This window comes from Xenopus laevis, chromosome 4S (assembly GCF_017654675.1).
Source record: "Xenopus laevis strain J_2021 chromosome 4S, Xenopus_laevis_v10.1, whole genome shotgun sequence".
Classification (NCBI taxonomy): Eukaryota; Metazoa; Chordata; class Amphibia; order Anura; family Pipidae; genus Xenopus; species Xenopus laevis.
Genome location: NC_054378.1, coordinates 119,823,509 through 119,845,890, shown reverse-complemented (window position 1 = coordinate 119,845,890; position 22,382 = coordinate 119,823,509). Strand labels below are relative to the sequence as shown.

Genomic DNA, 22,382 nt, shown 5'->3' with positions numbered 1-22,382 from the left:
TTCACCAGGTCTAAGGTGGCAAAGGAAACTCTGGCAAAAAGGGGTAACACAATGGAAAATTCGCACTTTAGTGAAATTGTGGAGTAACGTTTGTTCGCAAAAATACACCTGGTGATAGGGCACGAAACTGCGCTAGCGACAGTCTCTTTAGCTAGAGAATTGTTGTCTACGCCTGTTAGTAAATTGCCAATGTCCCTGCGGATGAGCTTTCTGGCAAATTTTTTCACCCTTCAGTAAATCTGCCCCCATAATTCTTATCGTTCTTACGATTATGGAGGCAGCCCGGGTCAATCTTGTTAAGAGTTGGTTTTTATATGTCTTTTTTTTCAGTCCATACAAATATTTCACCAAATATTATATCTAACTCCATTCCTTTCATGTAAGCACAACAGCTATTTTCCCCTCCTGTGTCCTGTGTGTGTGGGTTGGATTGTTCATGTTACCATATGGTGAGCAGTTTATCAGACAGTAGTAGACAGAAGTCATATCTATCAATAGCTAAGGAAAAAACACATACTTTTATAACTCTAAAATATTTTGTAATAGGAAATCTGTGCTTTCATTATTTGCAGATAAATGCTGAGTTACAGAGTTCTCCAAATACCCATCATCCCTGTCTCTTCTACAGATTCTGGGGCTTCACAACAGACATAGGCAGATCCCAGTGCTGGGGGCCCTACAACTAATTCCCAATTTTCGCATGTTTGTGAAACAGATCTTGTTCAACGTTTGTAGGATGGGGTAGTGCCATCACATTATAGGAATGGTGCAGGACCCCAATTACACTCCTGTGAAAATGGTATGGAGCTCACAGAGAACACCAGAGGGAGAAGAGGAAAAGGCTGCAATAAAAAGATTATGGGGTATGTAATAAAGTACGGGCAGAAGATATAGATAGATAAAGAAAATATTTAATTAAGAAATATTAATTATAAGGAAAGGGCCTGAGAATTTATACGTATGCCGACTTGTGCCAGTGAGAGCCAATATGACAGTTATTCACTTCTTGAGCAAGTGGTAATTCTAGGTTTCCCTAGCAAATTGGTGCACCTTTTTTCCCTTACTGAATGGCATGCAGATTTCGTGAAAAAAACAATTTGCATCTACATTGTGTGCTTTGTGCTACTGCAGTAAATGAGACCTTTTTTTAGTACTAATGTGCTTACTTTCTAAAAGGTTTTTTGCTGCTTATTAAAGATACAGTAACACCGAAAAAATGAAAGTGTTTTAAAGGAATGATAATATAATTTACTGTTGCCCTGCACTGGTAAAACTGTTTTTGCTTCAGAAACTCTACTATAAGTTTATAAAAACAAGCTGCTGTGTAGCCATGGGGGAAGCCATTCAAGCACAGGATACACAGTAGATAACAGATAAGTACTACTATAGTTTATATAAACAAGCTGCTGTGTAGCCATGGGGGCAGCCATTCAAGCACAGGATACACAGTAGATAACAGATAAGTACTACTATAGTTTATATAAACAAGCTGCTGTGTAGCCATGGGGGCAGCCATTCAAGCACAGGATACACAGTAGATAACAGATAAGTACTACTATAGTATATATAAACAAGCTGCTGTGTAGCCATGGGGGCAGCCATTCAAGCACAGGGTACACAGTAGATAACAGATAAGTACTACTATAGTTTATATAAAGAAGCTGCTGTGTAGCCATGGGGGCAGCCATTCAAGCACAGGATACACAGTAGATAACAGATAAGTACTACTATAGTTTATATAAATAAGCTGCTGTGTAGCCATAGGGGCAGCCATTCAAGCACAGGATACACAGTAGATAACAGATAAGTAATACTATAGTTTATATAAACAAGCTGCTGTGTAGCCATGAGGCAGCCATTCAAGCACAGGATACACAGTAGATAACAGATAACTACTACTATAGTTTATATAAACAAGCTGCTGTTTTTATGGAATTAACATTAAGGCTGTGCCTAAATGAGTTAATATATTTTTGTAGGGACCCGTACGGTTAATTCCCCTACGTTCTGAACCACATGGAAATCCCCTGCCTGTGCAGCTACAGGGTCTTATAGAGTCTTGAGAGGGGCTGGAGTCCTTGTCCCTGTGCAGCATGTCTGGCAGATACCGGAGAATGTCACAAGGTGTCGCTGCTGCATCACCTTTGGATATATAGGAGTGCCATCTCACAGCCATTCCTGCTTTCACTTTCACTGAGAGAGGGTGGACAAAGACTACTGCAAAGATGTAGGGGCAGGAGCCCCTGGATGGCTGGGGTGCGGCAGCCCCAAGCCTGGGAGCTAGACCAGGAGGGTCTAAAGCTCCTAAATGCAAAACTGGACTTTGTGTGCTTGCGCTATGGACAGTGCTGGGAGCTATAGTTGAGCTGCAGAAGATAAAGCAAGTTGTGTGCTCAGCTAGGAGAGCTTGGAGCCTTTGAGTATGTAATCACGTGGATGCCTGTTCCAGAACAGTGTGAGCCCCCAGGTGAGTCTGCCTGTGGGAGGGTAGAGAAAAGGATCCAGTGTGTCTCCTGTGTGTGTGATACAGGCTTTGTGTCTGCCTGCCACGTGAGAGCAAGTACCTTGTCCAGTGGGAAAGGTGTTTAGGCAGCTACCTGGGAACAATGGTACTGTCAGGGAGCCGGGAGCTCCCTCCAGGGAGGTAGTCAGGATCGAGGAGGAAGCCCTCTTGAGGGAGCAGGGTCGCGGTGTCCAAAGGGTTAATCCAAAGAGTAGTCAGAATTCAGGCAAGAGTTCACGGGCAGGCAGATAACAGCAAAGTCCAAAGTCCAGGCAAAGGGTCAGGATAACAATCAGGAACAGGAATACAGCAATATCAATGTCAGGGAACCCAGGATACACATAGGCAATGTTTCCTATACTTGGGCGCCATTCTGGCATCTGGGTAGCGTTTTTATGTTTGAATTTGGCGCTATAGTGACGTCACCGACGTCCTGACGCTGGCGTCGATGCGCTGGCGTGTCTGCGCCGCTACCCACGTGGCGGCCATGGGCGCCGCCATTTTGGGAGCGACGCCGGAAGGGATAGACGCGCCGCCCGGAGCTCCTGGAACTGCTCCGGGCGGCGTTCGTGACAGGTACTCAAGGAGTAGTACAAAGGAGTAATGCGGGAGATGCCAAGATGCGATTGTCACAGGTTCCCCAGGGTAGTGGGTCATGCTATATGAATGCATGTAATTAAACTAAATGTATACTTTGCCTTTAATCTTGTATAAAGTTGATATTGTTATACAGCACTGTATGTGTATTACTGTTTTCTTAATGGGGCCACCCGCAGGTGTATTCCCGGATCACATTAGGTGGAGGCACTGCCAAGAGAGGAATTTCCCAGCTGCTCTTTTACCTGTGGTGGGGAAGCAGGGCATGGGGCAGATAGTTGGCGGAGTCTGGGTGGGGAGTGGGTGGAGTTTGGGTATTTTGGGAGTTTAGGAATAGGCAGAGGCATGAAGTGGGCAGGTGGATGGGGATCTGAGTGCACTTGGCCCCTTTGAAGATTTTTTTTTGCAGGGGCCCAGCTTCAGATCCACTTAAATGCTTTTGACCTGATTTAACTTTCCATTAAAAATTCTCACTGCTTTTCAGGACACCATATTTATTCAGTAGAAATGTACACCCCATAAATATGTACTTAAAACAGGAGTGAAAAGATGTTTTTGGGACCTTTATCTTTTTGCTTTGTCACATATTCTGTGAAAGTTGTATTTTTCATAAGGAGGACCTTTAACAGGTTTGCTTCTCTGTACGCAAAAGATAATAAAGCATTATAGTATGAAAAAATAAAGAGTGACTCTTGTGACAAAATAGGATTCTAATATTCAAAAAAAAATAATTGAGCGACAATGTTATTCTGATACAGAATTATTACACCGTGATATAAATACAGCATGTACAATGACAATATACACAGCAGCACAGATTAATATTGTGTTTTCACTACCCATTAAACAAAAATGAGTACATAAATATTGTTCCCATTGGTGTGCATCACATTTTATAAGCCATTCATGATCTAGAAATACAGTTACTTTAGATTTTAAATAGTTTTTTAACATTTGCATTTAGTGAGTTTGTTTCCTACCACCAAATAACTTGCCAACGGTCAAAAAATCTATTTAAAGGGTTTGTTCGCTTTTCAATGAATGTTTAGTATGATGTAGAGAGTGATATTCTGAGACAATTTGCATTTGGTTTTCATTTTTTATTATTTGTGGTTTTTGAATTATTTTTCTTTTTATTCAGCAGCTCTCCAGTTTCATCAACCCAGTTGCAAGGATCCAAATTACCTTAGCAACCATGCATTGATTTGAATAAGAGACTGGAATATGAATAAGAGAGTCCTAGAAAGATGAGTAATAAAAAGTAGCAATAACAATAAATTTGTAGTCTTACAGAGCATTTGTTTTTGAAAAACAAGAGGCAGGAGAAGAAAAATTATTCAAAAACTATAAACAATGAAGGCCAATTGAAAAGTTGCTTAGAATAAGCTATTCTATAACATACTAAAAGTTATCTTCAGAGTGAATCACCCTTTTAAGCTTGCAAAGAAAAACATAATGGGTGACTTCTGAGTGCCCATATACCAGCTTATCAATGTGAGGCACAGGGGCTAATATTGTTGGAGACAGATGATACATTTTGCATATTTTGGTTTCTCTGGGGAGAACTAACCTAAATGGGGTAAATTGAAATTGAAGTAAGAAACACTGGACCAGATTCAATTCAGTGAGATAAAGTGGGTTATTTATCAAGGTCCAAATATCCGAACATCGAATAATTTGTAGTTTTCGTAGCAAAAAAATAAAACGACAAATTTCCGATGGTCTAAAAACTCGAGGTCCCGTATAAGTCAATGGGGAAGGTTCCAGTGTCTACGCTAATGTCTGTAACAATATCCGTTGATTTCGGGGTTTCTGCGCAAAAAACTCTGAAAACATCGTAGTTTTTGCGCAATTGGGAGTTTTCGGGGAAAGCTCTAAAGTTTGCCTGACCCTATTTTCTCTGGCTTTTTTCCTTCATAAATAAGGTCCATTCCGGAATTCTGTTTTTAGATTTTAGAAATACTGAGATAAATTCAGACCTTGATAAATAACCCCCATAGTCTCATGGTTTATTGTGTGAAAATTCATGGCTGAGATTCAATTCAAGGTGAATTCCAGTTCCAATTTTTTTTCCCAACATGCTATACTTGGTTTTAACAGTGAGATACGTTTTTCTGAATTGAATTGCATCTGAAATTGAATCTCGTCCTTTTTCTCACTGAATTGAATCTGGCCCATTATTGGAATTAAATTACAGTTAAAAGAATGTCAAATTCACAAAACATTTTGTGACAAGGCAGTTTTGTTCACGTTAGGGTTATTGTTGTTCCAGGACACCATGTCACTGAATTTGGAGTAACAAAATTCTTCATACGCATCTACATTACAACTTCTGTCAAGCTGAAGTTGGTGCAAGTTTTTTTTTTGGAGTTTAAGTTGCACATTTACTTAGCTTGAGTGAAGGATTAGAATGAAAAATACTTCGAATTTCAAAGTATTTTTTTGGCTACTTCGACCATCGAATTGGCTACTTTGACCTTCGACTATGACTTCAACTATTCGACCATTCGATAGTCGAAGTACTTTCTCTTTAAAAAAAACTTCGATCCACCTACTTCATCACCTAAAACCTACCGAGCACCAATGTTAGCCTATGGGGAAGGTCCCCATAGGCTTTCCTAGCAATTTCTGATCGAAGGAAAATCGTTCAATCGATGGATTAAAATCCTTTTTATCCTTTGAATAACTTCGATGGTCAAATATCGAGGGTTAATTAGCCCTCGATATTCGACCCATAGTAAATGTGCCCCATAATGTCATTTTGCTGGCATTAGTCAAATATAGAAATATATAAATTAGCAAAACTATTTCCTTCAACTTTTTGACAAAAAAATTATTTTTGATGATTTTCTTGCATAAACAAACAGTACTTTTAACACTAAACTTGTGTTAAAGGGGTCCTGTCACCTTAAGAAATAATTCCAAATCATATTTTATGATGTTAGTCAAGCAAAATAAACTTCACTTCAAAAAGTATTTAAATCTTGTTTTTTTTGTCTTGGAATTCACAATAACAGCAAGTAGGCAGCAGCAATTTTCTTAACACTGTTATTAAAGGAGAAGGAAACCCCCTGGGCGCAAAAACCCTTCCCCCTCCCCTGTGTTGCTTCTCCCCCCTGGCCTACCTGTCCCGCTGGGCAAATGCCCCTAACTTGTTACTTACCCCTCTACGCAGGTCCAGTCCACGGAGTTCACAGACGCCATCTTCTTCCACGCAATCTTCTTCCTGCTTTGATCGGCGTTTTGGTGCATGCTCAGTAGGAGGATTTTGCCGGTACGGCTCTACTGCGCATGCGCCAAAAGTCACAAAGTTTTCTGACTTTTGGCGCATGCGCAGTAGATCCGTACCGGCGAAATGCTCCTACTGTGCATGCGCCGGTCAAAGCAGGAAGAAGATCGCTTGGAAGAAGATGGTGTCTGTGAACTCAGTGGACTGGACCTGCGCAGAGGGGTAAGTAACAAGTTAGGGGCATTTGCCCAGCGGGACAGGTAGGCCAGGGGGGCTTGAAACGTTGCTCTGTCGTTTTTGCCCTGCATGTGAAAAATAAAGGCTTTTCTTTTAATCGGAGTGCTGCCCATTTGAATTCCTAACAAGGTCCCCATAGGCTAACATAGCACTTCGGCAGGTTTAAGTTGGCGAAGTATTGAAGTCAAAGTTTTTTTTAAAGAGACAGTACTTTGATTATCGAATGGTCGAATAGTCGAACGATTTTTACTTAGAATGGAAGTCGAAGTAAATTCAAATTCGTAGTATCCTGGTCGAAGAATTCAAAAAATTACTTCGAATTTTTTAACTTCGAAAATTCCCTCGAATTCACTATGACCCTTCATAAATCTGCCCCTAATTGTTGATTGTCTACATCATACTAAAAGGTAATGTAAGGGTCTACTGCCCCTTGAATATAGTTTTAGCCATTTCTAAATGAAGAAGGGCTAAGGCTCAATAGTAACATAAAAATGCCTTACTAATGCCTCTTGCACAATAAACAATTTGTGCAACCAGATGTAACGTCTATGTAGGTTTTATACTTATTTTTAATGGCACAGTCAGAATACTTGCTAAATAGAACACATTTCCAACTTTTATAGTGAGTGGATTCAAGTATCTGTACAACATAGATCTCTACACCCAGATCTGATTTCACTAAAGCCAGTCCACACGAAATCACGCCAGAGTCTGTAGTGTGCTTGAGGTTTACTTTAACAGAGCAGCATCCATTTTTAATTATTTGATTGCGTTTAATTATTCTGAGGATAGATCCATGAATTATGAATTAAAAATAATAAATTGCAGGTGCATGTGAGCAAATAGAACTTTATGTGCTGATATGTTAATATTTAAACATAGGTTGTACCATAATAAATATGCTACTTTTGACTTTTTAAAATATTTATGATATTTCTGGGGGCGTGTATGCGTTTTGGTAAAGTAGACCGATATATACAAATCAAAGGCAGTATTGGTTACGAAATGTTTCCTTACTGGTTGTCTGTTTTTTCCAAACATTATTTCTCCCTACCCTCCTGGGCTGCAGGGAGAAACTGTTGGCTCTGTAAGTTAAAAATATTGGGATGTACTGAATCAGAATCCTCAGTAAGAGATTTGGCTGATACCTAACCCTAAATTGCATATAACATTTTTTTAATAATTTGTATAATCTGACAAAATACTGTTGCTGGGCCTCATTTATATACGTATCCAACTGTCTTAAAGGAGAACCAAACCCTTAATTATAAAAACCCCTAACCCCCCCCTACTCTACATAGACCCCCCTCCCTGCTCCTCCCCAGCCTAGCTGTTACCTTCGGTAAATACCCCTAACTCATTACTTATTTCTCTATGCAGATTCAGTGCAGCGGAGCTTAAGGGCACCATCTTCTTCTCTTTGGTCTTCTTCGGGAAGTAAGTGCTGTATCGGCAGTTGGAGTAGTCATCAGGTTTTTGACAACTGCGCATGCGCCGAAATTAACGGAAATTGCTGAAGTGCGAGAAGAAGACCCGAACATTATCGAAGAGCCAGACGATGGCGCCCGTGAGCTCAGCTGTGCTGAATCTGCAAAGAGATGTAAGTAAAGAGTTAGGGGCATTTACCAAAGGTAACAGCTAGGCTGGGAGGGAGCAGGGAGGGGACTCTATATAGGGTGGGGGGTAGGGGTTTTTATAATTAAGGGTTTGGTTCTCTTTTAAGTGTGCTGCTTAGGACCAACCCATAGAACCCTTTGCTCCCATGGGATTTGTGCAGCATGTAGTTTGTGTCAATTTGGCACAGGGTGTAAAGCACAGCACTGTGGGTGCAGCAAAGCCAAAGGCAGGTGGTAACTACATGGTCCTGCTGTGTCCTGCAAACAATGAGGCCACCAGATCACCCCTCATAAATATATTGCTACTACATACAGCAAACGAGAGTTGCAGATTTTTGTGCCTCATTCGGAAGACCTGTGCCTGTGAGCACTTGTCATAGGGCAAGGTACAAAGTGCTAAAAACATGTTGGTTTGCACTTGTTATTTGCACCTTTCCGTACACAGTACACCTTTCCCTTACATCATTTGACTGGTTTGGATTTGGGTCTGTACTCCAAATCGTGCTGGGATTCTGCTGCATCCTGTAGCAAACCCTTAATTCCTTACATGCTTAATACATACAGTACATGAAGTCAATAGTGAACTCACACAAGAAATAAAAGGGTCCATCCCATTGTATTCATATTTCAAAGACACAGAACGTTTGCAAAAAATAACAGCACAGGTCAAGTAATTATGGGGCTGATTAATCAAGGGTCGAATATTAAAATCAAATTTTCGAGTGTCAAATTTCAGACATTTGAATTTGAATCCCCCTATTTGAATCTAAATTAGAATGTGAGATTTATCGCACCTCGACCATGGAAACAGTCCTAATTCGAATATTCGCCACCTAAAACCTGCTGAGTTAATTTACAAGTCAAAGGCAGGTCCATTGAGGCATTTGGAGATGTTAATAGCCTTCCTAAAGGTGGCCATACATGGAGAGAGCCGCTCGTTTGGCGATGTCGCCAAACAAGCGGATCTCCCTCCAATATGCCCACCTTGAGGTGGGCAATATCGGGCTGATCTGATCGTGGGCCCTAGGTCCCAACTATCGGATCCTAACGATGCCTAACGGGCGGTCGGATCGCAGGTCCGCATCAACGAATAGATGCGGCCGCAATCCGACGGGATTTTTTTGTCCTATCCGATCGAGATCTGGCCGACTTTCGGCCAGATCTCGATCAGTGAAGCCCGTCGGGGGGCCCCATACACGGGCCAATAAGCTGCCGACACGGTCTGTCTGCAGCTTTTATAGGCCCATGTATGGCCACCTTTACATTCAAGTTTTTTTTCGGGAGAAAAACTCTATTCGTACGAATACAAATACGATTTGAATTTTCAGGTCAGAACCATTCGATCGAATATTAGACATTCAAATTGTGAGTATATTCAAATTAAAAATACTTCACATGAATTCGAACTTTGATAAATAGGCCTCTATATGTGACGGTTCCAAAACTGCCGTTGGTGTAGTTATTAGTATACTTTTAAGATTATAATATAAAGAATGGAATTTTTATTTCTCAAAAGCAGCAGTGTGATTCTAATTGATGCTTCCTCACTGAGCTGAAACAATATGTTCCACATTCAAAGACCCTGAGGTATTTAAATAACAATTAATGAATTTTGCAATTGAAGCAGTACAGCCCCTGTTAGCAATCACAAAGCTGTCGTATCATCTTTATATTACTCTGTAGCTTTCCATTTTCACATTTTGCAAAAAATAATGTTACTGTTTGCGAAATGCACAAACATTTACATTTAAAATGCCAAAAATGTAATTGTAAATATGTGTGCGTATTGCAAACAAATACGTCTTTATAATGGCCATTTACTGCACTTCGTGCTTTATGAATGTAGTAGAAAACATTTTCATTCTGCGGATCAGCAGTTTTCTGTCACTTTTTAGAATACTATAATATTTATAAAACTATCACCTAATACATTTAAATACTGAATAAATCATTTACATCAGCTAAGCATTTTCTAAACAAATCTCTGTGACACGTACTGTATCCCAAAACAACTAACTTTCTTATATTTTATACGGCTACCGATTTCTAAAAATAAAAATCTTTGTTTTTGATAAGGGGTAAGCACTTATATATGCTGTCATCCAACTTTATGCAAGTGAGGTTTGGAAAACACGGACATGTATGATGCATTCTTTTGCCAAAATATGGAATCTAAAAAAAAGAAAAAAGGAAGACAATTATAATTATTTATATAAATACAATTTGCAGTCATGTAAAAACCTCATTGAGAAAAGAATTGTGTGCTTTTTTGATCACATTTACAACTGACATTCAAGGGGCTATTTATTAAAGTCTGATTTTTTCTGGTCGGAGTTTTAAAGGGGAAAACTTTTTTTCGGAGAACTTTTCATGATTAAATAGAATAAATATGGCTGCCAGTGATCACATAGTATTATAGCAATATTCTGGTGTTATAACCTTATAATACACAAAAGCCATGAATATCCTGTAAATTATATCCTTATAAACGGTGAGTTCTGATGTCATCAGTTATAAACGGTGAGTTCTGATGTCATTTCTGTCACATGACTCATTGAAATTTGTGTATTATAATAAATAAAGTACCCCCAGTTGCAAAATATGAGGATATTAGAAGTTACCTCGGAGTTCCATGACCTGTATAAAAACACTCGGCCTTCGGCCTCGTGTTTTTATATGTTCATGAAACTCCTCGGTAACTTATAATATCCTTATATTTTACAAGAGGGGGTACTTTATTCACTATATAAACTTCTAGGCTGTCCAATAAAAAAGTACTCTATCTCAATGGCAGATGTCCGTTTACAATTGGAAGATATTATGATCTGCTCTGGGTTTTGTACAATAATCCGTTTGATTCGTGGTTTTTGGGTGATAATCCGGAGTTTTCAGGCGTCAAATTAAAAAAAAAATCATATGATTTAGATTTTTTCACTATTTTGTAGAGTCTTTTGCAGCACCAGATTTTTTATTTATAATTACAGTAAAAATGTGGATGGAAGTTTGGTCAAAGTGGTTTTAAGAAACTCGCTAAAATCGTGAAAAAATCCAAATTGTACAATTTTCGGATTTGACGCCCAAAAACTCCCAAAAAACCAAAATTTTTTCAGTTTCTCAAATGACACCTAGCAGAGATCAGGATATCTTACAATTGTAAAAGACCTCGGCAGGTTTGAGATGCCGTCTTATCAGACTTTTAGCACCTCGAAAAATGTTTTAAAAAAATTGTGTTTTCCCTTTTCAAACTCCAACCAGAAAAAACAGACTTTAGTAAACAACCCCCTATTTGTTTTGCAGAAATGCTCTTTATAATTATTGCACCTTGACCTTGTTCCCTGTTAGGCCATAACTTCTTCCTTTTCCCCCAGAGTTTTGTCATCCATATAAATCTGCATTTATTTGTAAATTGAATTGCAGTTGCAAGCAGTATTTATTTACCACTTTCTGGTCTCTGGGTCTGATTGTTAAAACAATGTAACAGACGACCCTAGTTTTTTCCCATCAGCAGTAATGTGAATAGTCAGTGGGAACACCGGACGTTTGGGAATGGTGGGAACAACTAAAGACGGTTTGTTGCCTGGTAGCACAGACTTACCATGGGCAACCGAGGGACCCATGTGCAATTGCCCTTGATTGCCCAGATGATTAAGGAGCTTTTTTATGAAACCTCAAATTTTTCTGGTTGAGTTGGGGAAAAAAAATCTGAATTTTTAGAGGAAAAAAAAACTTGACGTTTTTGAGATTGAAACATGTTTTTTGCTTTCATGATTGTCAAACGTTTTGAGCTGTCTGACGCTGGTTTTCATTCGATAATCCAAATAATTTGAATTTTTCAGGTGACAATTTAAAATTGTTGCATTATTTTGTTGAAATTATTAATAAATTTAGCCAGATTATTTACAGGCGTTTATAATATAATATTATTATTAAAATAAAGGGAAAAATGTGAGTTTTAATCAATGGCTGATAAAAAGACCTAGAGGAAGACTGACTCCTTTTACAGTCCAAAAAAAACAAACAGTTTTTGGATGGAGGACCCCAATAAACCAACATTTCTTTCCTACTGCAAAAAGCTCAGCCATGACATGTTTTGTTTGCAGCCTGAACATCTGTTAAAAAAAATAATAACTGTGCGAAACAGATTTTTTTTTATTACAGTATTCATTCTCACATTGAGAGATCAGGTACATTTTGTCACTTTGTCATTAATTTAATTAGTGAGGGTGAAAAAAGATACAGTTGACCCCCCTCAATCGTAGAATACCCATGATTAGACCTTGTCAGAGTACACACAATCATGAAGTTTCCTATTCACTTTTAATGAGGGTGGGCAGATTTATATAATAAATTACAGGGATGAGAAAATACTACTAATATCCCCATGACCCTAAGGGAGGATTACTTGTAAGCATCTTAGAGTAAATATGGCTGCCAGTGATCCCACAGTATTATAGCAATATTCTGGTGTTCTAACCTTATGACTTAAAGGATGGCAGTCATCTCCTTCATTGCCAAGAGGTGTGCACATCCGTAAGCTTCGTATCCAGATGCTGACAGCACAGCACATGCCTCCTCCACATTGTTGATCCTTTTCACAAGCCTGGTAATAAATACGAAAGAAATATTAATGTTCTCTAACATTACAACAAATGATATAAACATTACTTACACTATTAATCAATTGCAGAGTTGGTTGAAGACATATTTGGATGCAGAGCCTGTACAGGACTTTTAAGCAGTAACTCATTCAATGCTTAGAAAATATGCTGGAATTTCTGTAACCACATTACATCCTTATCTACAAAAACACACATTTATCTAATTATTATCTATTGTTTTCAGAATTGAGAAGAGGGCTGCAAACAAAAGAGCATACAGAACATTACACAAGCTCTGAATGACTTTGACAATCATATATACATATTGTTATATTGTCAGCGTTTGCAGTCACTTGGCCATAAGTTCCCTACTACCACTTTCTCTGGGTTCCTAACTGGGAGAGGTACAGCTGGGACACCAGCCCCTTCCTCCTTGTTGGAGCCTCAGCTGCTTGTCTCTCTACCCTTCCACTAACTCTCACCACCTGCAATGAGCTCCAACAAATGTAACCTACTGCTATCTCATCTAACTACTCCCATTTGTTACCTCACTGAGGGGGCCTACCTCAGGCTTCCTGGCAAGGCCACCATTAGAAATCATGTGTATTGCCGATCGGACAATTTTCAGCTTTATTTTGACATAACTTTTGTACGATTGCTGTCAGGGGCAGAACATCGGCTGATCTGTTCTTTTACTACTTTATTTGATCAGAATGGTTGGTGACAGGTCAGGAGATGGGCCTCAAACGATCAGATCTTTGCATCTATGGCCAGCTTTATAGAACTTCTCCTGTAGCATCCCATTCCCAGCAGCGCCATCTGGTGGCTGAACCAAGACAATCACAGTAACTACAAAAAATACATTTTCTCCACTCCTAACAAGTTCTGTCTGTCGCTGCCTGCTTCTAAAGGTGAGTTTTCAATGGTTTTTAATGCAAGGATGTGAGATTTGTTAATATGGATAATCAGGGGGGGCTGGGGCAAAGTAAGATGAACAAAAAATAACTGCCTGACTCAAGTACAAAATGGTCAACATCTACATCTGAATAGATAGTAGAAAACATATATTGTCCATTTGTATTTGAAATCAAGGCTATGAGCTAGTGGAAATGTAATTTAAGCCTCTGGTGCATTAAACAAAAACTATACCCCCAAACTGAATATTTAAGCAAGAGCATGTCTGGAACTAGGGGTAGGCAGAAGAGGCACATGCCTCTTCCATCTACTTACCCCTAATCTGGGCCCTTGTCCACACATTGAAAATAGCATTTGCACTCTATGATACCCCCCAAATAAGCAGACACACACATGATGTCACCACCTGAACAAGCGCATGCATGCAGGAGGGGGCGAGGTGGCTGGCCGGGTTGCCTAGGGCTAGCTTGACCTGGCTCGGAGCATCAGATAGTTTATATCATATTAAGTGGTGTCTTAAAGAATCTTACCAAACTGGAATATATATTTATATAAATATTTCCCTTTTACATCTTTTATATTGAGCCCATATTTTATAATGAACTGTGTGCTGCCTCAGAGATCACCTGACCAGAAATACTGCAGCTCTAACTGTAACAGGAACAAGTGTGGAAGCAAAAGACAGAACTTTGCCAATTAATTGGCTCATGTGACCTAACACGTATGGTTTGTTAGATTTCTTTGTGTGCACCACAGCGCGGAGCCAGGCCGGCCAAGCAGCCTAGGCAACCTGACCAAACGCAGCGACCAATAGGCGCTCACCCACTCACACACCTGCAAGAGTGACGACAAGGGACCGGACTAGGGCTATGAAGCAAAGAAGGTACGTGCCTGTTCCCCCCCAGCTTTGTGCCTAAGGCCTACTCTGCTTAACCCTTGTTCCAACCCTGGTGCACCGTGAATTGTAGGATCCCAGGGGAGGCCCTTCATTTTTAAAATGGCACTTTTCTATTTAGGATTACCCAATGGCACATACATTGTTAACATGTGAGCTGGTTTATGCAATATATATTTATAGAGACCTACATTGCTCGGTAGCATAATTTTCATTTAATGGATTTAGTGAGCAGGCATTGGGTACAACATCTCCCATTCTTATGCATGACAGTTACCCACAAAAAAATAAATAAAAGGGGGGCATACAAAGTTGGCTTAATACATATGTAAAGGTTCATCAAAGACTGTAGGCAGTAACAGCTTTATAAAGGTTTATATATATATCCCACCAGCACCATTGTCCTCAGAAGCTGGGATACTCTAAACTGGCTTTTCCTTTGACATGTAAAAATAGCTCAATTAATTCTGCAGTCATTACTCCCACTTCTTCAAGGCCCAGTAGTATAACAAATTGTGTTGCAATATGGCCAAAATCTTGCAAATGAGTGCACCCCTTTCTATGTTTTGTTTAGCAACCATTGTGTTGCTTTGATGATGATTTTATTGGGACTATATCCACTGACATTTGCTTGGGAGTGATTAACTTCTTATCTTTTTCAGACACTGATGAGGGGGTTATTTATCAAAATCCGAAATGTCTCAATATTTTCCAATCAAATCCGCATGGACTTTCCCCCCATTTATCAATAAAATTTCACTAAAATTTCTTCTGCTGGAAAAGATAAAATTGTGAAAAAATCCAAATTGTACAATTTTTTCTCTGATTATTTGGCAAAACCTGTGACTTTTTCTGATTTGATGCCCGAAACCTGCAACTTTTTCAGATTTGATGCATGAAACCACAAAATCTTTATTATTTTTGAACGAAACCAAGCGCAGATCAGGATATCTTCAAAATGTCAACGGGACATCTGCCATTGACTTCTACATGAACTCAGCAGGTCTGAGTTGGAGTACTTTTTTATTTGGACTTTTAACACCATTGGGGTTTAATAAATCATGAGAAATTACAGGCTTTTTTTCTACGCAAAAACTGTGTTTTTCCACTTTAAAAGTCATACCAGAAAAAAAATCAGACCTTAATAAATAACCCCCCAAGCACTGATCCTCTGCATTTTACATTTTTAATAATGTTTTTTCATGGTAGTTACCTATCTTTGGGGTACTCTGGAATGGGCTAGAGTACCTTACATAGTCTGCATAGAATGGCAGCCATCTATGCTTACAGAACTGCCTCTGGTGGCCCATTTTCTATTAGCAACACAGTTAACACAAAGGGGCCCATTCATTAGTTCGAGTGAAGGAATAGAAGAAAAAATACTTCGAATTGTTTTTTTGGCTACTTCGACCATCGAATGGGCTACTTCGACCTTCGACTTTGAATCGAACGATTCAAACTAAAAATCGTTCGACCATTCGATAGTCGAAGTACTGTCTCTTTAAGAAAAAACCTCGACCCCCTAGTTCGCCACCTAAAAGCTACCGAAGTCAATGTTAGCCTATGGGGAAGGTCCCCATAGGCTTGGCTATCTTTTTTTGGTCGAAGGATAACCTTTCGATCGATGGATTAAAATCCTTCAAATCGTTCGATTCGAAGGATTTAATCGTTCGAACGAACAATTATTCCTTCGATCGTTCGATCGAACTATTTGCGCAAAATCCTTCGACTTCGATATTCGAAGGATTTTAATTCCCCAGTCGAATATCGAGGGTTAATTAACCCTCGATATTCGACCCTTGATACATTTGCCCCAAAATGTTTGAAAAAATATGCTGCAAAGTAGCAATAATTTTTTATTTAGAACCCATTGTTAGAAAATAGAAAACAGCTCTTAGCATACCAAACAAGTTACGTAAACTAGAATTCATGTCATTAATTTGGATTATGCGAATAATTTCCATGATGGATGAAGAAATTTGAAGAGCAAGGTTTCTATCCTGTATGCATTTAAGTACAACAATTGTGTGGGTGTCAGATGATCCTGTGTGTTTATTTCTGCTGGATGATGAAGGACTTGAAATACTAAAAGGACCAATTTTTTCAGTATTTGGAAATATTACAGAGTGATGTCAGGAGACAGAATGCTATCTGTGCTTGGAGAACCCATAAAATCAATGGCACGTTTTTAGTGAGGAGACTAGAATTCTTATCAGAGATTTAGCTAAAGGCATTTGAAGTATAGGCACCCGTTAAATTTGACTCTTTTTGAAATTTATTGAAGGCAGTTCCGTTGGTGATCTGAATTTTAGATGCTTAAAAAAACGTTTATTTTTAAATAGGAATGCACCAAATCCAGGATTCGGTTCGGGATTCGGCCTTTTTCAGCAGGATTCGGATTCGGCCAAATTCTTCTGCCAGGCTGAACCCCATGCCTAATTTGCATATGCAAATTAGGGATGGGGAGGGAAATCACATGACTTTTTGTCACAAAACAAAGAAGTCAAAAATGTTTCCCCCTTCCCACCCTAATTTGCATATGCAAATTAGGATTCGGATTCGGTTCAGTATTCGGCCAAATCTTTGGCGAAGGATTCGGGGGTTCGTCTGAATCCAAAATAGTGGATTCAGTGCATCCCTATTTTTAAATGAAGGTGAATAAAAACATGTGTTTTCCTTTGATTCAGGAAATAACTGTGATTTATGTTATTGCTGCATGGTCCATAGCTGAATATTCTGGACTCTTCTTGAAATGATTTCTACTATTTAATGATATAGAAAGCAATACACTGCACAAGCAGTGACCAGAAAACACACCAAACAGATTATTTGAATTGCTCTTATCTAATTATAATATTAGTACAGGTATTGGACCTGTTATCCAGAATACTTGGGACCTGCTAAAAATTATTTAAACATAAAATACATACAATTGGATTGCTTTGCCTCCAAAAATAATGAATTATATCTTAGATGGGATCAAGTAAAAGCTACTGTTTTATTAGTATAGAGAAAAAACAGAAAAACACAGAATCTCCTTCATTTTGAATGAACCCCTTAGCATAAAAGGATGGGATTTAGTATCTGGAAGCCGGTTATCCAGAAAGCTCCAAATTTTGGGAAAGTCATCTCCCACAGACTTCATTTCAATAAAATTGTTATTTTTTTCCCTCTGTAATGATAAAAAATACCTTGTACTTGATCTCAACTAATATAAAATAAATTCATATTAAAGGCAAAACAATCCAATTGGGTTTTATTTATTTAAATTATTGTTTAGTAGGCTAAAATCATGGAGATCCAAATTATGGAAAGACCCTTTATCCAGAAAACCCCAGATCCCAAGCATTCTGAATAGCAGTCCCCATACCTGTACTAGTCAGCTAAGATCTGTAGATAGTCACCAAAATTGCAGCATTATATGTCGCAATCTGCCACAAATGACAGTTTATAGTATAAGAGGAAAATTAAATAATCTTCCTATTAATGATTAGCGAATCTGTCCCGTTTCGCTGAAAAATTTGCAAAACTGCAAAGAAATTTGCCAAATAGGAAAAAACTTGTGAAACGCAATGAAGTCAATGGGCCTTTTTACGCACAACTTTTTTTTACGCCCATGACAATTTCTTTTACTCAAAATGCAAAAATGGGTGTTTTTTCGGATGGCAACTTTTTTGTCTAAATGCAATAAAGTCAATGAGCGTTTTTTTTGATGGTGACTTTTTTTGTCCTACGACATTAAAATTAATGGGCGTCTTTTCTTATGGAGACTTTTTTGTCTAAACGCAATAAAGTCAATGGGCATTTTTTTTATGGCGACTTTTTTTTGTCCTAATACATTAAAATCAATGCCCGTTTTTTCTTATGGAGACTTTTTTGTCCAAATGCATTAAAGTCAATGGGCGTTTGTTCCTTGGCAAATTTTTCTGCAGTCTCGCGAAAAAATTTGCACATGGCTAAATTTGGAATTTTGCCGCAAATCCGTGGCTGGCGAATAAATTTACTCATCACTACTCTCTATTTTTAAACAATCTTTTAAAACTCATTTACTTACATTTATCTTGCCTCGAATCCATCATGCCACTGCTCCCTGCAATGCTCAATGCCATAATATTCCTATGATGTCTAATTTAGTAAAAGTGTGGTTATGTTTAGGGTTGCAGTAGCTACAAGGTTCCCCACTGTAGTTGTACATAATTAGCTGAATTTACTTGATTGCCACAAACCCTGAGATTTCTAGTTTCACAGTCAAACCCAGGCGACTTCCAGGTATGTTCCTTAGTGTTTGGAAAAAGAAAAGCAATTTGTTTCCTGAGAAATTTCCCAAATGACCTCGCCGTCAAACATCTGGCTCTAAAAACCTGCAACTCTTGCGAGCTGTGCCAAATATTTCAAAACACTCTGGACCAGGGCACTCTTCATCCTAACAGTTCATAACTGGCAGAGTGTGTACTTGTACATAAAAAGGAAATGTTCTCTAATAAATTCTGGTATACTTTCAAGGTTTATTACATGAATTTTGCCAAACAAACGCTAACTGAAACAGCTCACTATGGACATGAACATAAAAAACTGCAGATTTAACCATAGTTACATAGCTACTACAGTTTGTGGCTCCAGATGTCAGATACCTTACCTTGCCTTAAAAGTGCCTGTGTTATGAATATCCTTATAATAATTCTGGAATTATGATTTCTGGAAGCGCCTTGTCAGTAAGCCACTGTGTCTATGAGAACTGCCCAAATGTTTTGGAATAATGTGCCACATCTACACTAAGGGGCCAATTCACCAAGCTCGAGTGAAGGATTCAAAGTAAAAAAACTTTGAATTTCGAAAGTGTTTTTTGGGCTACTTCGACCATCGAATAGGCTACTTCGACCTTCGACTTCGAATCGAAGGATTCAAACTAAAAATCGTTCGACTATTCGATAGTCGAAGTACTGTGTCTTTAAGAAAAAACTTCGACCCCCTAGTTCGCCATCTAAAACCTACCGAACTCAATGTTAACCTATGGGGAAGGTCCCCATAGGATTTCCTAAGTTTTTTTGGTCGAAGAATAATCCTTCGATCGTTGGATTAAAATCCTTCGAATCGTTAGTTTCGAAGGATTTAATCGTTCGATCTAAGGATTATTCGTTCGATCGAACTATTTGCGCTAAAACGCTTCGACTTCGATATTCAAAGGATTTTAATTCCCAGTCGAATATCGAGGGTTAATTAACCCTCGATATTCGACCCTTGGTGAATCGGCCCCTAATTGAGAACCATAATGTACATGTATATACATAGTAGTATGTACTAAAGAGAACTTTTCAGTAGATATATTACAAAGTGAAAACACAGAGAACTGGTTTCTGGCTATAAAATCATTGAAATTATTTGTGCACTCAGTTAGTTGGGGATATTTCCGGGGGAACTGAAAATTCAAGGGTTAAAGAATCAAACCTGGGATTGTTATACGAGTGTTGTGCATAATAGTCACGGTTACAACACAATTGTTTTATAAGCTTTACAAAACCTGGGGATCGCCAGTTTTTATTCCCCCCATACACTTTTTAAATATTTTCTCTCCTATTAATAACAATGGCTTTATGTCTCATTTTTAAATGGCCAACCTAGTAAAATACTTGCCATGCGGCAACCCAGGGTGTGGAATTAAAACAGACACTGAGAAATTATTTCTGTTCACATATAAAAAAAGACAATTAAAATGTTTGTGTTCACCTAGTTAGTTTACAAAAGAGAGGGACCGTGGAAACTGCTCTAACAATCAAAGACAATACCACAAAAGGGACAGAGTTAGAGATATTGTGGCGACCCTCCAGCTGTTTTAAACTGCAGAACCCTACATCTCAACAACAGTATCAGGGCTTTGGTGGGGGAGGGGGGGGCGTTCTGCAGGCTGCAGTTAGACAATAGTTGAAGGTAGGACATCTACATACTAATCTTATGGTTGATACGCAATAACCACTGTTTATCCTGTCATCACCATTTCTCCCATGACACTAGGGACCCAGTCCAAATGACTGTTTTTCCCAACCTGCAGCCATGTGTAAAATGCAGGTATGGAACCCCTTGTTAGGGACCTGGGGTTTTCCGGATAATACATTTTTCTGTAATTTGGATTTTCATACCTTAAAGGGATACTGTCATGGGAAAAACATTTTTTTCCAAAATGCATCAGTTAATAGTGCTGCTCCGGCAGAATTCTGCACTGAAATCCATTTCTCAAAATTTCTCAGTAATTTTAAAAACTGACATGGGGCTAGATATATTGTCAGTTTCCCAGCTGCCCCCAGGCATGTGATTTGTGCTCTGATAAACTTCAATCACTATTTACTGCTGTACTGCAAGTTGGAGTGATATCACCCCCGCTCTTTCCCCCCAGCAGCCAAACAGCAGAACAATTGGAAGGTAACCAGATAGCAGCTCCCTAACACAAGATAACAGCTGCCTGGTAGATCTAAGAACAACACTCAATAGTAAAATCCAGGTCCCACTGAGACACATTCAGTTACATTGAGTAGGAGGAACAACAGCCTGCCAGAAAGCAGTTCCATCCTAAAGTGCTGGCTCTTTCTGAAAGCACATGACCAGGCAAAATGACCTGAGATGCACCTACACACCAATATTACAACTAAAAGAAATACACTTGCTGGTTCAGGAATGACATTTTATATTGTAGAGTGAATTATTTGCAGTGTAATTTAGATATAAAAACTACATCAGAAAAATCATGACAGAATCCCTTTAAAGATACTAGAAAATCATGTAAACAATAAATAAACCCAATAGGCTGGTTTTGTCTCCAATAAGGATTAATTATATCTTAGTTGGGATCAAGTACAAGTTACTGTTTTATTATTACAGAGAAAAAGGAAATTGTTTTTAAAAATTTGGATTATTTGAGTAAAATGGAGTCTATGGGAGACGGCCTTTCCGTTATTCGGAGCTTTCTGGATAATGTGTTTCCAGATAACGCATCCCATACTGTATTATAAAAAAATATATATTAAAAAAAATATATTAAAAACAGGCTCTCATGACTGGAAATATCAGCCACTGCTCTGTTAGCTGGCACAGTGTGAACCAATTAATATGTGGAGACAAAGAAGTGTTTCAAACACTGCAGAATCCAAACCCAGTCTAACACTGAAAATTATTGCCTTTCTAATTAGCTGCCCTCTTTCTCAAGTCCCTAAAAAGGGTCAGCAGCAAAAAAGTGCAGGCATGAGGGTCACGTGAGGTTAAAAGAGCGGGAAAGTGGTCTCCCTTCATGCACCGCGCGTTCTACTACTCACCCCAGTGATAACCGCGGCGGCCCCAGAGTCCAGCAGCAGCGACACAGCGGCCACGAGCAGCAGCGCGCACTGGACTTTCTTCATAATGAGGAGCTGTCAAAGCTTCTGGCGGGACTCTTCCCGTAAGACAGTAATGCCGAGGAGAAAGCTGCTGGACCCCCTTCGCCTTTGGCTCTGCATTCCCGTTATAAAGCTCGGGGTCGCCATTCAAACCAGCCTCCATGACTCACCAGAGGAGAGGGCGATAAAAAAAAAATACGCACGGAAAAAAAGCGCGAGGTGCCAATCACAGGCAGGGAGATAAGTGTCTCCCTCCGCAGCCCTCGCCCATAAGCCCAGGCTGCTGCATTCATTGGCTTCTCAGTCAGAGAGTCAGCAGCAGCACTTGGTCCCATTTTACAAGGTTACTTTTCTGTTTCTTTCCATCATCTGCTCCCTGACTGAAAAATTGAGATTTCAGGGGGAAAAAAGCAGTGCTGTTTCTCCTGGCA

At 39.1% G+C, this 22,382-nt stretch overlaps 1 protein-coding gene across 1 annotated transcript; it reads right to left on the bottom strand.

The window, feature by feature from the left end:
* Nucleotides 1–9,669: 9,669 nt before the first annotated feature.
* Nucleotides 9,670–22,096, bottom strand: prok2.S (prokineticin 2 S homeolog). The gene is made up of 3 exons (NM_001097856.1): nt 21,892–22,096; nt 12,657–12,782; nt 9,670–10,354 (listed from the first exon to the last, which is right to left on the bottom strand). The coding sequence occupies exons 1-3, from the start codon at nt 21,973–21,975 to the stop codon at nt 10,229–10,231; spliced, it is 336 nt and encodes a 111-aa protein (NP_001091325.1). The 5' UTR covers nt 21,976–22,096; the 3' UTR covers nt 9,670–10,228.
* Between the last annotated feature and the right edge of the window lie 286 nt (nt 22,097–22,382).

Bases quoted from the DNA above. Each gene is read 5' to 3' on its own strand.
- prok2.S (NM_001097856.1), bottom strand. From the start codon at position 21,975: ATGAAGAAAGTCCAGTGCGCGCTGCTGCTCGTGGCCGCTGTGTCGCTG. The intron at 12,783-21,891 runs GTGAGTAGTAGA...ATTTATTACCAG, and splicing joins CCGCCGCGGTTATCACTGGG to GCTTGTGAAAAGGATCAACA. The intron at 10,355-12,656 runs GTTAGAACACCA...TCTTTTTTTTAG, and splicing joins GCCATCCTTTAAGTCATAAG to ATTCCATATTTTGGCAAAAG.